Below are 15,946 nucleotides of genomic sequence, written 5' to 3'. Positions count from 1 at the left end.
ATGTTGCCTCCTCCCCTGATGGCCGTGTCTGCCCCTGCACACGTGCAGGTGGAGCAGTCTTTGGCGGGGCCTTCACAGGCTCCAAAACCCAGAGGTCGTAGGCCGGAAGTATCTCAGCAGTCAGGGCATGAATTTGAGCAACCTGCCAATACCTCTGCTGAAGCCACAGGGGATGCACCAAGTGAAAGTGGTCCTGTTGGAGCCGGGAGGCAATCCCACTCCAATGTCTTATAATTTTCACTGCCCACCCGCCCCCAGCCCACCTGTTCTTGGGGGTTAAAATTATGTGTTCCATGGCCGATATTGCCAACAAGTAATATTTAGACTTTAATCCTGTCAAATAACAGTGTGTAACTTGCACCCAATTTTGGGTTTCAAGAATACCCAGTGACCATGAAGGCTGTAATGAGATCAGTCTCTGAAAGTGAGCACTCACGTACTGGCCATCTGAGCTTCATACCCCACATAGAACTTGTTTCAGGCCACCAATGTTTTTTCATTGTTGTGTTTCACCAAGTTAGAGCCCAGCCCAAAGTAACAAGAAGGTGAATAACACAAGCCCAAAATGGTGCTGAACCCAGTGAAGAAGGATGAGCCCTTTGGCTTGTTTTGTTTTCTTGTGAAAAAAATCAACATTATTTTCGGCATTTTAGTTGGTAAATTCAATAACCCATTGCATCTACGGCTCAATTACGAAGGAATGCTACTACCCCCACCTTCATATAAAGGCAAGAGCTAGTAATCAATTAATACCTGCTGCAGAGTAGTGTCTTAGCGATCCATGGGGCATCTTTATGGAAGGCTGTCAAGGCAGTAATGCAGGAGCATATTATTAGCTGAGCAACAGCCAAAAAGAGAGTGCAGAGAGGCTATCCATGAGGCCTCAGGTCCTTAAGCTGAAGTGCAGCACAAAGCTTCTCATTCACGAGAAACATTCAGAGAGCTAAGAAAGTTAAAGTTAAACGTAATCTTAACTCTCCGTTAACAGGCAAACAAAATTCATGTCACTTTGGATTAGGCAGGAGTGGGACGGGGGAGAGCTGCAGACAGACTCCATTAAAATTAACCAGGCTTTTTATGAATTCTACAAACTTCTGTATCAATCAGAATCCCAAGCACTAGCCCTGGAGTAATACCAATTCTTTGAAAGTCTTATGATTCTAAAACTAGATCATTCCCAATCCCTATCTGAGCACCCCTTGGAGTTAAGATAGAAAGGGCAATAGCGGATATGCAAGAGGGTAAGTCACCAGGCTTGGATATTACACAATAGCAGCTTGCAGTTATACAGCATCTTTAACATAGAAGAAGTCGCAGGGAGCTTCACTGAGGAGAAAAGAAGCAGACCGCCTTTGTGAAAGGGTTAGCAGAAAACCGAAAACTTGGTCGAAGAGATGAGTTTTGAGAAAGCTTTTAAAGGCATGACAGGAGTTAGATCGGCAGAAGAGTTTAGGGAGCAGGTTCTAGAAAGTAGAGCCAAGGCAGCTGAAGGCTCTGCCACCAAGAGTTACACAGAGGGAGGGTAATGTACAGGAGGCTAAAGGGAGAGGACTGGAGGGCACAAGAGGGCATGAAAAGCTGGAGACGGTCACAGAGGTGGAGGGGGGAGCAAGGGCATTTGAAATTTGAATTCACGCATAGCAACTAGTAAACAATCCAGTATTCAAAAATATAAATCCTGAGAGTCTGGCATTTTATAATGCCAGATTTGGGAAAGGATGAGGATGGTCCTTGGAGTGCAAGGTTAAGAGTCCTGACTTTTGTCTTGAGCTCGGAGAACATGAGGGAGCTATGATGACGAATGCTGGGATGGAGCAAAGCACCTGACTTTTCTTTTTGTTTCATTCTGTTTTCTACTTGGAGGATTAGTTTAAAAAGTGGCAGGGTGGGTATTATAAAGCTTCATTGCAATATCTGTACCTTATTTATGGTGTTGATGTTTGCATGCTGGGCTGGATGTCAGCTTATGTTCCTATAAGAACATAAGAAATGGGAGCAAGAGTAGGCCATACGGCCCCTCGAGCCTGCTCCGCCATTCGATCAGATCATGGCTGATCTTCAACCTCAACTCCACTTTCCTGCCTGATCCCCATATCCCTTGATTCCCCTAGAGTCCAAAAATCTATCGATCTCAGCCTTGAATAAACTCAATGACTCAGCATCCACAGCCTTCCGGGGTAGAGAATTCCAAATATTCACGACCCTCTGAGTGAAGAAATTCCTCCTCATCTCAGTCTTAAATGGCCAATCCCTTCTCCTGCGACTATGCCCCCTAGTTCTAGACTCTCCAGCCAGGGGAAACAACCTCACAGCCTCTACCCTGCTCCTATTGTTGAATTGTTACATCGAGTTACATCAAAACTACAGCACAGAAACAGGCCATTCGACCCGGCTGGTCTATGCCGGTGTTTATACTCCACACGAGCCGCCTCCCTCCCTACTTCATCTAACCCTTTCAGCATACCTTTCTCTCTTTCTTTCTCCTTCATGTGCTTATCTAGCTTCCCCTTCAACGCATCTATGCTATTTGCCACAACTACTCCTTGTGGTAGCGAGTTCCACATTCTTACCGCTATTTGGGGTAAAGAAGTTTCTCCTGAATTCCCTATTGGATTTATTAGCGACTGTTTTATATTTATAACTTCTGCTTTTGGACTCCACCACAAGTGGAAAAATTTTCTCTATGTCCACCCTATCAAACCCTTTCATTATCTTAAAGACCTCTATCAGGTCACCCCTCAGCCTTTTCTTTTCTCGAGAAAAGAGCCCCAGCCTGTTCAGCCTTTCCTGATAAGTATATCCTCTCAGTTGTGATGTCATCATTGTGAATCTTCTTTGCACCCTCTCCAATGTCTCTCTCGCCTTTCTATAATATGGAAACCAGAATTGTGCTCCAAGTGTGGTCTAACCAAGGTTCTATACAAGTTTAACGTAACTTCTCTGCTATTCAATTCTATCCCTCTAGAAATGAACACCAGTGCTTGATTTGCCTTTTTTTATGGCTTTATTAACCTGCGTCGTTACTTTTACTGATTTGTGTATCTGTATCCCTAGATCCCTTTGCTCTTCTATCCCATTTACACTATTATTATCCAAGCAGTATTCTTGCTACCAAAATGCACCACCTCACACTTATCTATATTGAAGTTTATTTGCCAATTACACGCCCATTCTGCAAATTTATTAAATTCCCCATTGATGCATTCTTCCTTTCCATTAACTACATCCCCCAATTTCGTGTCATCCGCAAATTTTGAAATTGTACTTCTGATTTCTGAATCCGAATTGTTAATGTAAATTGTGAGCAACAGTGGTCCCAGCACTGATGCCTGTGGAACATCACTTCCCACCTTTTGTCAGTCTGAGTAGCTACCCTTAACCCCTACTCTCCCTTTTCTGCTTTGTAGTCAACTTGCTATCCATCCTGCTATCTGTCCCCTGACTCCACATGCTCTGACTTTAGTCATGAGTCTGCAATCTGGTACCTTATCGAAGGTCTTTTGAAAATCCAAATATATTACATCTACTGCATTACCCTTGTCTACCCTTACTGTTACTTCTTCAAAGAATAAATAAGGTTGAATTCAATTGTTTCTTATTGTAGAATGTAGTTCCTTATATCCATTGTTTATTAAAAGCAGTGAGTGGGGACAACATTGAGTAGGTATTGTCCCTTAAGATGGTGCTGTAAAGGGTCATGTTATGTGACTCATTAAGCTCAGTGGGGAAAATACATTCCATTGAGAAATAAAAACTCAATGGAAAAGTGATCCATCTGTGGCTAACTAAAGAAGTTAAGGATAGTGTTAGATTAAAAGAAGAGGCTTATAATGTTGCCAAGAAAAGTAGTAAGCCTGAGGATTGGGAGAGTTTTAGAAACCAGCAAAGGAAGACCAAAAAATTGATGAAGGAGAAAATAGAATATGAGAGTAAACCAGCAAGAAATATAAAAACAGATTGTAAGAGCTTCTACAATTATGTAAAAAGGAAGAGAGTCGCGAAAGTAAACGTGGGTCCCTTAGAGGCTGAGACAGGAGAAATTATAATGGGGAATTAGGAAATGGCAGAGACGTTAAACAAATATTTTGTATCTGTCTTCACAGTAGAAGACATTAAAAAAATACCAGAAATAGTGGGGAACCAAAGGTCAAATGAGAGTGAGGAACTTAAAGTAATTAATATTAGTAAATAAAAAGTACGGGAGAAATTAATGGGACTAAAAGCTGACAAATCCCCTGGACCTGATGACCTACATCCTAGGGTTCTTAAAGAGGTGGCTGCAGAGATAGTCGATGCATTAGTTGTGATCTTCCAAAATTCCCTAGATTCTAGAACAGTCCCAGCGGATTGGAAGGTAGCAAATATAACACCACTATTCAAGAAAGGAGGGAGAGAGAAAACAGGGAACTACAGAATAGTTAGCCTGACGTCAGCAGTTGGGAAAATGCTGAAATCCATTATTAAGGACATGGTAACAGGTCACTTAGAAAATCATAATATTAGGCAGTCAACATGGTTTTATGAAAGAGAAATTGTGTTTGAAAAATCTATTAGAGGTTTTTTGAGGATGTAACTAGCAGGGTAGATAAAGGGGAACCAGTGGATGTAGTATATTTGAATTTTCAAAAGGCATTCGATAAGGTGCCATATGAAAGGTTGCTACATAAGATAAGGGCTCATGAGGTAATCTCATTGAAACATGTAAGATTCTGAGAGGGCTTGACAGGGTAGATACTGAGAGGGTGTTTCCCCTGGCTGGAGAGTCTAGAACTAGGGGGCATAGTTGCAGGATAAGGGGTCGGCCATTTAGGACTGAGATGAGGAGAAATTTCTTCACTCAGAGGGTTGTGAATCTTTGGAATTCTCTACCCCAGAGGGCTGTAGATGATCAGTCGTTGAGTATATTCAAGGCTGAGATCGATAGAATTTTGGACTCTAAGGGAATCAAGGGATATCAACCATGATCTGAATGAATGGCGGAGCAGGCTTGAGGGGCCGTATGGCCTGCTCCTGCTCCTATTTCTGATGTTCTTAAGTAAACAGCGCAAAGACTGAGAAGGAAGTGTAAATTAGAGTAGGTGAATTCAATGTCAAATCAGGTACAGAAAGAGAAATAAAGAGGGAAAGAAAGATTGGATTAAGAGAGAGAGAAAAAAGAGAGAAAGGAAAAGTTTTAAAAAAAAATTATTGTTAAATTTGACATTATTAAAATCGCCAACACATGAAACCTGAAGGAATGAGACTCCACAATTGTAATAGTAAATTTTCAATACTAGAGAGGTTGATTGGCAATAATTAACAATTACCATGTCGTTAAAAGGGTACTAACACTTGAAATGACAAGACTTAACTTTCTGTGGCTAGTTTAGTTCGTATCTACCGCGCAAATACAGCAACTTCACTCCATTCAGTGCATTTCAATGGTGAGGCAGACAGTGAGATGCTGTTTCCGTGAAGCTAAGAATTACTTTGAAAGCCACAATTGAATCTGCTTCCACCACCCTTTCAGGCAGTGCATTCCAGATCATAACCACTCGCTGCGTAAAAAAGTTTTTCCTCATGTCGCCTTTGGTTCTTTTGCCAATCACCTTAAATCTGTGTCCCCTGGCTCTCGATCCTTCCGCCAATGGGAACAGTTTCTCTTTATTTACTTTATCTAAACCCTTTGTGATTTTGAACACTTCTATCAAATCTCCTCTTAACCTCCTCTGCTCGAAGGAGAACAATCTCAGCTTCTCCAGTCTATCCACACAATTGAAGTCCCTCATCCCTGAAACCATTCTAGTAAATCTTTTCTGCACCCTCTCTAAGGGCTTCACATCCTTCCTAAAGTGCAGTGCCCAGAATTGGACACAATACTCCAGCTGTGGCTGAACCAGTGTTTTATGAAGGTTCAACATAACTTCCTTGCTTTTGTACTCTATGCCTCTAATCATAAAGCCCAGGATCCCGTATGCCTTTTAACCGCTTTCTCAACCTGTCCTGCCACCTTCAAAGATTTGTGCACATATATCCCCAGGTCTCTCTGTTCCTGCACCTTTTTTAGAACTGTACCATTTAGTTTATATTGCCTCTCCTCATTCTTCCTGCCAAAATGTATCACTTCACACTTCTCTGCGTTAAATTTCATATACCATGTGTCCGCCCATTCCACCAGCCTGTCTATATACTCTTGAAGTCTATTACTATCCCCCTCATTGTTCACTACACTTCCAAATATTGTGTCATCTGCAAATTTTGAAATTGGGTCCTGTGCACCCAAGTCCAACTCATTAATGTATACCTCCATACATCTTTCTATCCCCAATCCACTTCTCTCCCTGTCCCTCTCCTTCTCCATCTCCTTTCCTGTGCTAGCCTCCTCTCTCCCCAACCACTTTCCCCATACTCTCTCAACTGCTTTCTATCGTTTCTCCCCTCTTGAATCCAGTTACCCCCCCACCTCACCCAGTAATCCTACTCGCCCTGAATACTGTGCTTGACCTTGACTCCCTGTGTGCAACAGATCAACTAGTAAAATAAAAATATTATTCATTTTTAGAAAAGCAATTCTGCTTTGAATCTACATCAAGAACTTGGAAGCTTAGTGAGCCGAGAAAAATACGCTGTAGTGTTTTTTGTGACATTAATACAATGTTAGAAGCATTCTCTAGGTTTTGAATGGCCACAAGAAACAGTCAGTCATCTACAAAAAGCCATGCCAGCTTCTTTGATGAGGGCTGTGAAAACATTGATTATAGTTAAATTCCTGGTCAAGTTTAAATTTGCTCTCAAGGCAGGCAGCCAGCAGTTCAAGCAATCATGTTTCAACAAACACTGGCTATAAACCTTCAACATAAGTATACATACCATCCGACAAAACTTGGAAAGAACTGATGGATAGCAGGATCTTTCCTCTCTGACTGCTTTCTGGCAAGAGAGTGTAAACAGTTTTAAGCTGGCTCTATTGGACATGGTCCCACAGGACAGAACTGATAGTAATTTGGTGCATCTTGGCAGAAGGTTTGGCTACTCAGAGATGGGAAGATAGTGATGGAAATGAAAAAGCCAATTGCACTGGTGCAGTAAGAGATGCTTCTCTGAGGTGGGGTCCAGTGCACCTTATTGGAGCAGCGAGGTGTGCGGAGGGGTGTGTGTCTCCCACTCCCTCCCCCATCTGAGAGTGCTTGAAGCTGGATGCTCAAAATGGGGATAGTCTTCCCACGCAGAGCGTTAATTAATATCCCTCCTCATCTTCTCGAGGAACGTAAAAAGAAAATACCCAAAAACATGTATAAATAAAATGAATGTTGAGCCGAGTATGAATGCTGCTCTCTTACCAGGATTGCAGAGTGGAGCAGCACATTGTAATCCAATTCTCCCTAACCCTATTGCCAGGCCGTCTGGTAGAGCAGTGATAGTACCAGTTCATCTGGGAGAGATGTGATCCAGGGTCATTTTTCAGGGTAATTATTAAAGAAGCCTGCAGCTTCCTTAATGAAGTTCAGTTGTTGATGGTTTCTCCTGTGACATTTGTCCAACAGTCTATGGCACTTTGTAAAACAGTTGCTCCAACTAATTAATTGATTTGTAGAACAGCATGGAAACTCACTCTGTAGAATGTTATTTAGCGACAAATCCCTTGAAAAACTTCTTTTAATAACTTTTATTAATATTTTCTTTTTCTTCTGCATGCAGGAACCAGCCCATATCCCACACCGCTGTCCTACGCTTTGGGCATGCAGAGACCCTCCTGCCAGTCCTGACTCTCATGGGGTATTTTAAGGATGATCGGCCCTTGTTAGCAAATAATTTTGAAGAACAAAGAAATCGCAAATTCAGAAGCGGCCGGATTGCGCCCTTTGCTGCAAACCTCATTCTTGTGCTGTACCAATGCAATGAAGCACAGGGCCTAGGAGAAAAGTACAAGCTCCAGTTGTTTCTGAATGAAAAGCCACTGCCTTTTCCTCACAGTGGAAACCTTGTCGCCAACTATGAAGAAGTGAAGAACTGCTATCAACATCTCATCGAAGCGCTGAAATTCAGTAATGTATGTGAGTTTGCCACAAGGGAGGACTTAATTATTCTAGACCACGATGAATTGTGAGCTAGCTGCGTGTCTTTACCTGATGGGCTCGGGTTGGTGATTGTTCCAAGTCACTGGAATTCATGTTTTTTTCTTTAACTGAGAGATTTTTTCAAGCACATTTTCTTTCACGCACTGTGTAGATGTTGCTGAATATGCAAAACGGAGTTCATGTTTCAGGTCGATGACCTTTCATCAGAACTGGATGAGCATCTGATGAAAGGTAATCAATGAAAGGTCATCGATGAAAAAGTTCCAGCATCTGCTGTATTTTGCTTTTGTTTTAGTATTTTCTGGGGAGTTTGTTTTCTAAGGATTAATGTTTTGTTTGGTCAAACTTCACAAAATGGTACATTTCCCAAGCATTTTTATGTTATGGTGCAACATTTTCTGTGTATTGGTGTTTTGTGTGTAATAACTTAATGTAATAGTTGATTCCCAAGAACTGCAAATGAAATATTTAGTTTGAGCTGGACTGTTAAGACCAATGTGTTAAATTCAGGATAAAATTTCTCCTAGACCAGCGTGGCAAATGGTCCATTTTTGACGAGGGTTTGGCTCCAAAGATTGTAGAAGTTTGAATGGGAAGCATTGCTGTTCCTTCACATTAATATAAGTGAGAATAGCATCTGAGTAAGAGAGGTAGAATTCTTTCTTATGCTGTCTCTTACATGATCTCACTATAGCGTTATGTGATCGCATGCAAGCTGTACGAATTTAGCTGATCGCGCCATCCAAACTGTTTCAGCTCTCATAACATAAGTTTACAAGATCAGAGAGCAAATCAGACATGAAGAATTAAGCCCCGTGCTAAGGGGGAAGAAGATGAAGCATAAAAGCAACATGCTAGAGTTGACAGCAATGCATGGTACTGAGTGATCGGCGGCTATAGTTATAGAGGACACTGAGGACGACAATTGGGGAAACAGCACATTACCAGAGTCCATTTCATCAGATCACACAAAGGGACCCTGCGGTGAACCCCTGCCTTATATTATGGGATTGTTATAATGACTGGCGTAGTATCACATGATACCCTCACTGACTCTAATGAGAAAAATTGGAAAGGGACTCAACCTCAACTCAACTCCAGCCATGTTAGCAACAACACAATTGGCAACATGTGTGTCCTTTCCTATGGATTGTAGGTCCTTACTTGCAGCACACTGTGGCCTTCAGAAGGTGAGAAGCTCAAACTCAAAAGATTTTGGGTCAAAATTCGAGAAGCTGATTCACCTGAGAAGACTCGATATTGATGGATAATCTCTAAAGCTTGGAGGACAGTAATAATGAGGGGTGCAGTGGTTATGGTACTGAATGCATGGCTGAAAGACTGGTGTGCGAAAGAGGGGTTCCATTTCATGGGTCACTGGCACCAGTACTGGGACAGGAAGAAGCTGTACTGCCGGGAAGGGCTGCACCTGAACTGGGCTGGGACCAAGATCCTAACTGAAAGGATAAATAGAGCTGTAGAAAGGACTTTAAACATACAAGGCCGGGGCGGGGGAGGGGAGGTGGGGGTGGGGGATGGATTCAGGAGAGGGTTTGGCTGGAAATAATGGTAAAACTGATAACCTAAAGATGAGTATAGGAATTAATAATATACCTGATATAAATAAAACAGGAATGTTGAAAAATGAGAAAAAGTGTGATAAGTTTAAAAACTGAGAAAAATACCAACAGCGCATATGGGCAGGGTGGGGACTGTTCTCGACACAAATGCACATAGCATAAGGAATGAAACAAACGGATTCAGCTCAAAGGGTGTAATGCTGTAGCCTTTAGAGACCTTGCTTCCAAGTGTGAATGAATGGGAGCTTAATATTCCAGGCCATAAGGTCATTAGAAAGGACAGGGAAATAGGGAAAGGAGAAGGAGTAGCAATATTGCTCAAGAACCAGATTACAGTAATTGAAAGAGAGGTTTTCAGTAAGGGTGAGCAGGCAATAGAAACACTCTGCGTAGAATTAAGAAACAGCAAAAGATGCAAGACTCTGGTGGGAGTTATCTAACCTGACAGCAGTGATGTAGTAGCAGGATGCATAAATACAGAGATCAGAGAAGCATGTAGCAAAGGCAAAGTGGCTATAATGGGATATTTTAATTTTTACACCGACTGAGAGACGCAAAACTGCTCAAGTCATAAAGACAATGAATTTCTGGAGTGTATCCAGGACAGTTTTCTGAAACTTTGGCTCACATTTTACTGTCAAAGTAACGGTGAGGCTAATGGCGTTCACCATTATTTAGGCACAAATGGTACAGCAACTTCAGGCGAGCGGCAGATGCGCAGTTAAACTCAAAAATCCAAAAGTTGCTGTCCGAATTGTGCCGTTCTGCCGTTAGCTTCGCGAAAATGGCATCTCGATGTCTGCCTCACCATTGAAATGTATTGAATGGAGTGAAGTTCCTGTATTTGCGCAGTAGAACTGAACTCGCCACAGAAAGTTAAATCTTGTCATTTCAAGTCCATATACCCTTTTAATGCTTGGTAAGTGTTAATCACTGCCAATCACCCTCTCTGGCACTGGTGTCTCATTCCTTCAGGTTTTAATTGTTGTTGGAGATTTTTTAAAAAGTCAAATTTTAAATTTTTAAATTATTTTTTTACTTTTCCTTTCTGTCTCTTTTTTCTCTCTCTTAATCCAATCTTTCTTTCCCTCTCTTTATTTCTCTTTCTGTACCTGATTTGAGTTGAATTCACCCACTCTAATTTACTCTTCCTTCTCAGCCCTTGTGCTGTTATTTTCTTCAATCTGTTTGATTAAGGAGATACCCAGTCACTTGCCCTGTTCACACAGGTCCCAGATGCCCAGTTTCCCCTCGCTGCCCCGTTATCAGCTCGCACTTTCAGCAACTTGCTACACAAAAAATTAAAAAATCTAGAAGTGCAAGGGCAAGTCTATCTAACAGCAGACGCCGTTAGATGCCTTATCACAGCAAAATATGGCCCAATATGTTTTAGAACCGAGGAGGGAACAGGCCAGACTAGATTTAGTAATGAGTAACGAGCCCAAATTAATCATAATCTGAGTAAGGGAGCATCTTGCAAACAGTGACCATAACATGATAGAGATTGACATTAAGTTCGAGAAAGAGAAAGATCACATACAAACCAAGGTCTTAAACTTAAGTACGGCTGACTTTGAAGGAACGAGACATAAGCTGAACATGTTTAACTGGGCTGACCTGTTAACAGGTAAACCGACACAGAAACAGTGGGAGGTATTCAAAGAAGTATTTAATACAATTTAGTACAAGACCAGTACATACTCCTAAAAAGCAAAAATTCCATTTGTATAGTCAGCAACCATGGTCAACGTGTGAGGTAAGACACAGTATAAAGCTAAAGGAAGTGGCTTACACAAATGGCAAGAAAAGTGGTCATCCAGCAGATTGGGAGAAATATAGAAAGCAACAAAGGGACACAAAGAAAATATGAAGAGCCGCAAAAAGGAATACAAAAAAAAGTAATATAAAGGCTAATAGTAAAAGTTTTTATAAGTATATTAAGAGTAAGAGAGGCATGGACCCGTTAAAGGCAGGCGCAGGTGATACTGTAATAGGTAACAAGGTAATGGCAGATTTAGTAAATAAGTATTTTATATCCATTTTCACAGTAGAGGAAGAGGATAAAATACCAGTGATAGAAGGGAAACTAAAAAAAAATCAAGGGGAGGAATTTATTGGATTTACTATAAGTAACAAAATGGTAATGGAGAAAATAGTGGGACTTGAAACAGATAAATCTCCAAGATCTCAATGTTTCCACTCCAGGATATTAAAATAAGTAGCTGAGGGAATTGCTGAAGTGTTAGTCATAATCTTTCAAAGCTCTCTTGACTTGGGACTTGTGCCATTAGATTGTAAATTTGCTAATGACATTCCATTATTTAAGAAGGGTAGGAGAGAAACTAGGTAACTACAGGCCAGTAAGTTTAACATCAGTTGTGGGGAAGCTACTAGAATCTGCCATCAGTGATAGAGTGATTGAGCACTAGAATAAATATAAGCTGATCAGAGAGAGCCAACATGGTTTTGTTAAGGGTAAGTCATGTTTGAAGGGAAGGTCCCACTATGGAGTGTCCAATTTCTAAGTATAAACTAATCAGTTAACTAGTAGGGTACATGTATTATCTATTGTTATCAGCTAGCAGATAGCTTTATAACAGGGGGTTGAGAGTGTTTTCAAAAAAAATCATTCAAATGTGCTTTAAGTACTAGCACCTGAGTTTGTAACTGCCTCTGACTGATAGGATTAAAATGTCCTCACTCCGATGTCTATAGGCATCCAACGTGATATGAGGTTAGGCCATCTTAACCCAGTTCCCAATGGATATGGCCTCACAGAACAAAACTGTCCCTAACTGGCCATCTCACTCACACAGATCATAAGGAGAGAGCAGTAGAGGGTACTTTTGTGAGATGGAGCTCAGGTACAGTTCAAGGCAGAGTAGAGGATGCTTTACTGTGCAGCGACTGTGCTGTACCTCACATGGCATTGAGATTGAATGGATGGAACACAGAATTATTCCATCCCCAGCGGCAGCATAATTTGCCTCTCTGAACATTAAGGATGCATTCTGTTTTTAAATTATTAATGTTATGGATTCAAACACTTTCATATTAAGGTCATATTAATTACATTCTAAACCAGACAGAAATAAAGATTTACAGCTGCATTTGACCTTTAAAGTTTACTGGTTTATTTAGACACTATTGGGAGAGGGAGGGAACAAACCCTTCTAACGTGAAATTGTAACCTAAGTGGGATAAGAGGCCTTAGTTGATTAAGTCGGTAGAGTGAAGTGGACTGGCAGTTACCTGTCACTAAGTGTGCTTAGCTGGAAGATTTATACTATCACAAGTATATCTTTTTTTCGCCCAAGAAAAGTTTTAATTATGTTTCATCTGTTAATCTGAAAACGTAAGTTTCACTGGTTAATATGGTCGATCTTTGCAACATATCTTGATCTCTGATGTAAAATGAGTATAATTCCCTCTCAAATAATAGCACTGTGTAACATGACCTACCGATAACATAATCCTTTTCCTTACACATATATATCTGGCCAGTGTAGTTTATAGAAAGAGTATAGTGCTGTAGTGCGGGTAGAATTACTTTCCTTATTGGCAAGATATTTAGGGAAATATTGTTTTTAATTCAAATAGTTGGCACAGATACTTTGAGGTAATAAGCGTGCCTTACACTGTATACTTTTAAAATTAGGTATCTTCCCGTACACTAAAAATCTGCTCTCTCTTCCACAGGTGTGTGATGACAGCAGTTCCTTCCATTTCATTCTCTTTCTCTTTCTCTTTCTCCTTTTATTGTTTGTAGTTTGTTATTAAAGTTGTCATCAATTTGGAATTCTTCACCTTTATATTATGTTTATTCATTGGATTCATATTTTGTAATCCTGTACCATAGAATCATACAGTACAGGAGGAGGCCATTCGGCCCATCGTGCCTGTGCCGGCTCTTTGATATCCAATTAATCCCACAGCCCTGCTCTTTCACCATAGCCCTGCAAATTTTTCCTTTTCAAGTATTTATCCAATTCCCTTTTGAAAGTTACTGTTGAATCTGTTTCCACCACTCTTTCAGGCAGTGCATTCCAGATCATAACAACTCGCTGCATAAAATTTTTTTAACTCATCTGCCCTCTGGTTCTTTTGCCATGGCATAATGGAGGTGAAAATCAGGAATGGGTCCTGATTTCTCCAGCAGTAGAACAATGGACTCCATACATTAGTTTTAAATTGCAGCCCCAACTGCCATGTAAACTCATCTGGCCCACTGGGTGAGTTAGAGCATGAAACACTTTGTGGTTTTTCAGCCTTTCAAATTTGGCAGGACCAATCCCATTCCACATTAGTACCTAAACTGGGGGGTGGGGAGAGGGGAAGTATGGGGCTGGAAAAACAAAAGGATTAAGAAGAAGAAAAAGAAACTGAAATGAGGAAAAAGATTAAAAGGAGGAGAAAGAGAAAACTGCAGCTTCACTTCAACAACCAGAGAAATGACAAACAGTCAACTTCTGAAACAACAAGGAGTCCGAATTTAAAGGCAGCATGTGATGAAGACAGCATTGGAACACGATTCACTCTTTCAGACTGCCTGAATTTAAAGGAGAAGTGCTTGTCAAAGCACCTTGGAAGGATGAGTGCAAACTCACGAGTCACCAAGAGGAAGGATTGCAATTGTTATGACTTCTAGAAGGTTGGTAGATTACTCCTTCACAAATCATGAAGATAAATTATATCCACTGTGTGCAAATTTTTTTTTTCTGCTGTGTATATTGGTAACCATAACAATTCTGATTAAACAGTCCTGCACTAATCTATAGCATGCTGTAAATGAGATCACACAACAACTACAACACAACAACTTGCATTTATATAGCGCCTTTAACGTAGGAAAATGTCCCAAGGCGCTTGACAGGAGCGTAATCAGACAAAAATTCTGTGACTAGAGAATTTTGAGATCAGTTACCTTATCCGAGTGAAGGTTTGGGGCCTTCATGGACATCTGGGGGGGGGAGGGGGGAGTGGGAGGTGTGTGGGCTGAAGATTTACCCACCGCACCCTAACTGGAATTTATAGGTCTGGTCTAAACATGGCGGTGTCCCCGCCCATATTCTGTGCCCTCCATGGACTTAAATCGGATTTATGCCCTCTGCCAACCCAGAAATTTCAGGGCCTTTAACTTTAAATTGACACACACCTGCATTTTAGCAGAAGATTGTGATGTTTCAAAGTTCAAGTATGTCTGTTGCAGGATGGCGACCAGCAATGCCAACAACAACAATGACACTAAGGCAAACTGTAGTGCTCCTACTGAGGTCTGCTGATGTAGCACCTTTAACGTAGAAAAATGTCCGAAAAAACATTGATGCCAAGTCAAAGGAGGTATTAGGAGGTCTTGGTCAAAGGGGTGGGTTTTAAAAAGAGTCTTAAAGGAGGAGACGGAGTTCAGAGGTGTAGGGGTTTGTTGAAGAGAAATTGAGAGCATGGGGCCCAGGCAGCTGAAGGCACTGTCGTCAATGATGAGTCAAAAGTGGAGGATGCATGAGTCTGAGTTCAGGGGTGGACATTGTAGGTCTAGAAGAGGTACAGAGATAGGGAACAGAGAGACTATGAAGAGATATAAACATGAAACCGAGGTGTGCGGGCACCGAGGTGCGAGGCAAACCTTCCAGCCCCCCGGGAGATTTTAACTCCTGGGCCTCATTTCAGTGTTGGCCGTGAGTCTCCCGCCCAAACCCATGAGAAGCATTAGCTAGCTGACGGGCGAGAGGAGGCCACCGCCGGGGACCCGAGGGAATGGTCTCCATCAAACTATAAGTAGTGAGTGGCGGGGTGTGGTCTAGAGGCAGTTGGGGTGGTGGGGGAGAGGGAGGGAAGCCTGGGGCAGGGGAGGTCCAAGGTTTCTTCATTGGGCCTGGAAGACTACTTATTCTCCTCCCAGCCCACAAAGAAACAAATAAAAATAAAAAACACTCACCTTTATGCGTCTCTTCTGGCCCAGCTCCTGTTTGCCATCAGGTTTCACTGGTGGCTCCAGTACTGTGTGTGACGGCGACGAATGGCAGTGAAAATCACTTCGATGTCTTAATTAGGTCTCAGGACTCCAACATTTAAATATTAATGAGGCCCCCACCTGCCTGCGGCGAGTGCCCCTCATGCGAGCACAAATCCGGCGTTAAAATGCCAGCAGCCAAGGAACAGAGAGAGACGCACTCAGCCCCCATTTTAACCACCCGCCCACCACATTCCTTTTCGAAGGGCAGGGTTAAAATCAGCTCTTTAAATTCTGACACAAAAAAAATTCTTCAATTATAATCTTTTCTATTTTCTCTTCTCTCACCAATTTTTCTC

The 15,946-nt window shown here is 41.6% G+C and overlaps 1 protein-coding gene across 6 annotated transcripts in view; it reads left to right on the top strand.

Annotated features, from left to right (window-relative positions):
• The window catches only part of minpp1b (multiple inositol-polyphosphate phosphatase 1b), a 152,073-nt gene that overhangs the window by 59,410 nt on the left and 76,717 nt on the right, over positions 1-15,946 (top strand). For 4 of the 6 annotated variants that reach the window (XR_010966731.1, XR_010966730.1, XR_010966732.1 and 1 more), the window contains exons 4-5: positions 7,678-8,029; positions 13,337-14,288. Coding sequence is in view for 1 of the 6 variants with exons in the window: in XM_068002551.1 (XP_067858652.1) it covers positions 7,678-8,029; positions 13,337-13,417 (433 nt within the window). In the remaining 5 variants the exon portion in view is untranslated. Of the gene's footprint in view, positions 1-7,677; positions 9,248-13,336; positions 15,439-15,946 lie in introns of those variants that run through there. The other 2 variants (XR_010966733.1, XM_068002551.1) reach the window with 2 other exon arrangements.

This window comes from Heptranchias perlo, chromosome 21 (genome assembly GCF_035084215.1).
Source record: "Heptranchias perlo isolate sHepPer1 chromosome 21, sHepPer1.hap1, whole genome shotgun sequence".
NCBI classification, from domain to species: Eukaryota; Metazoa; Chordata; class Chondrichthyes; order Hexanchiformes; family Hexanchidae; genus Heptranchias; species Heptranchias perlo.
Note: the sequence above shows the minus strand (reverse complement) of the source record. Positions and strands in the feature narration are given on the sequence as shown.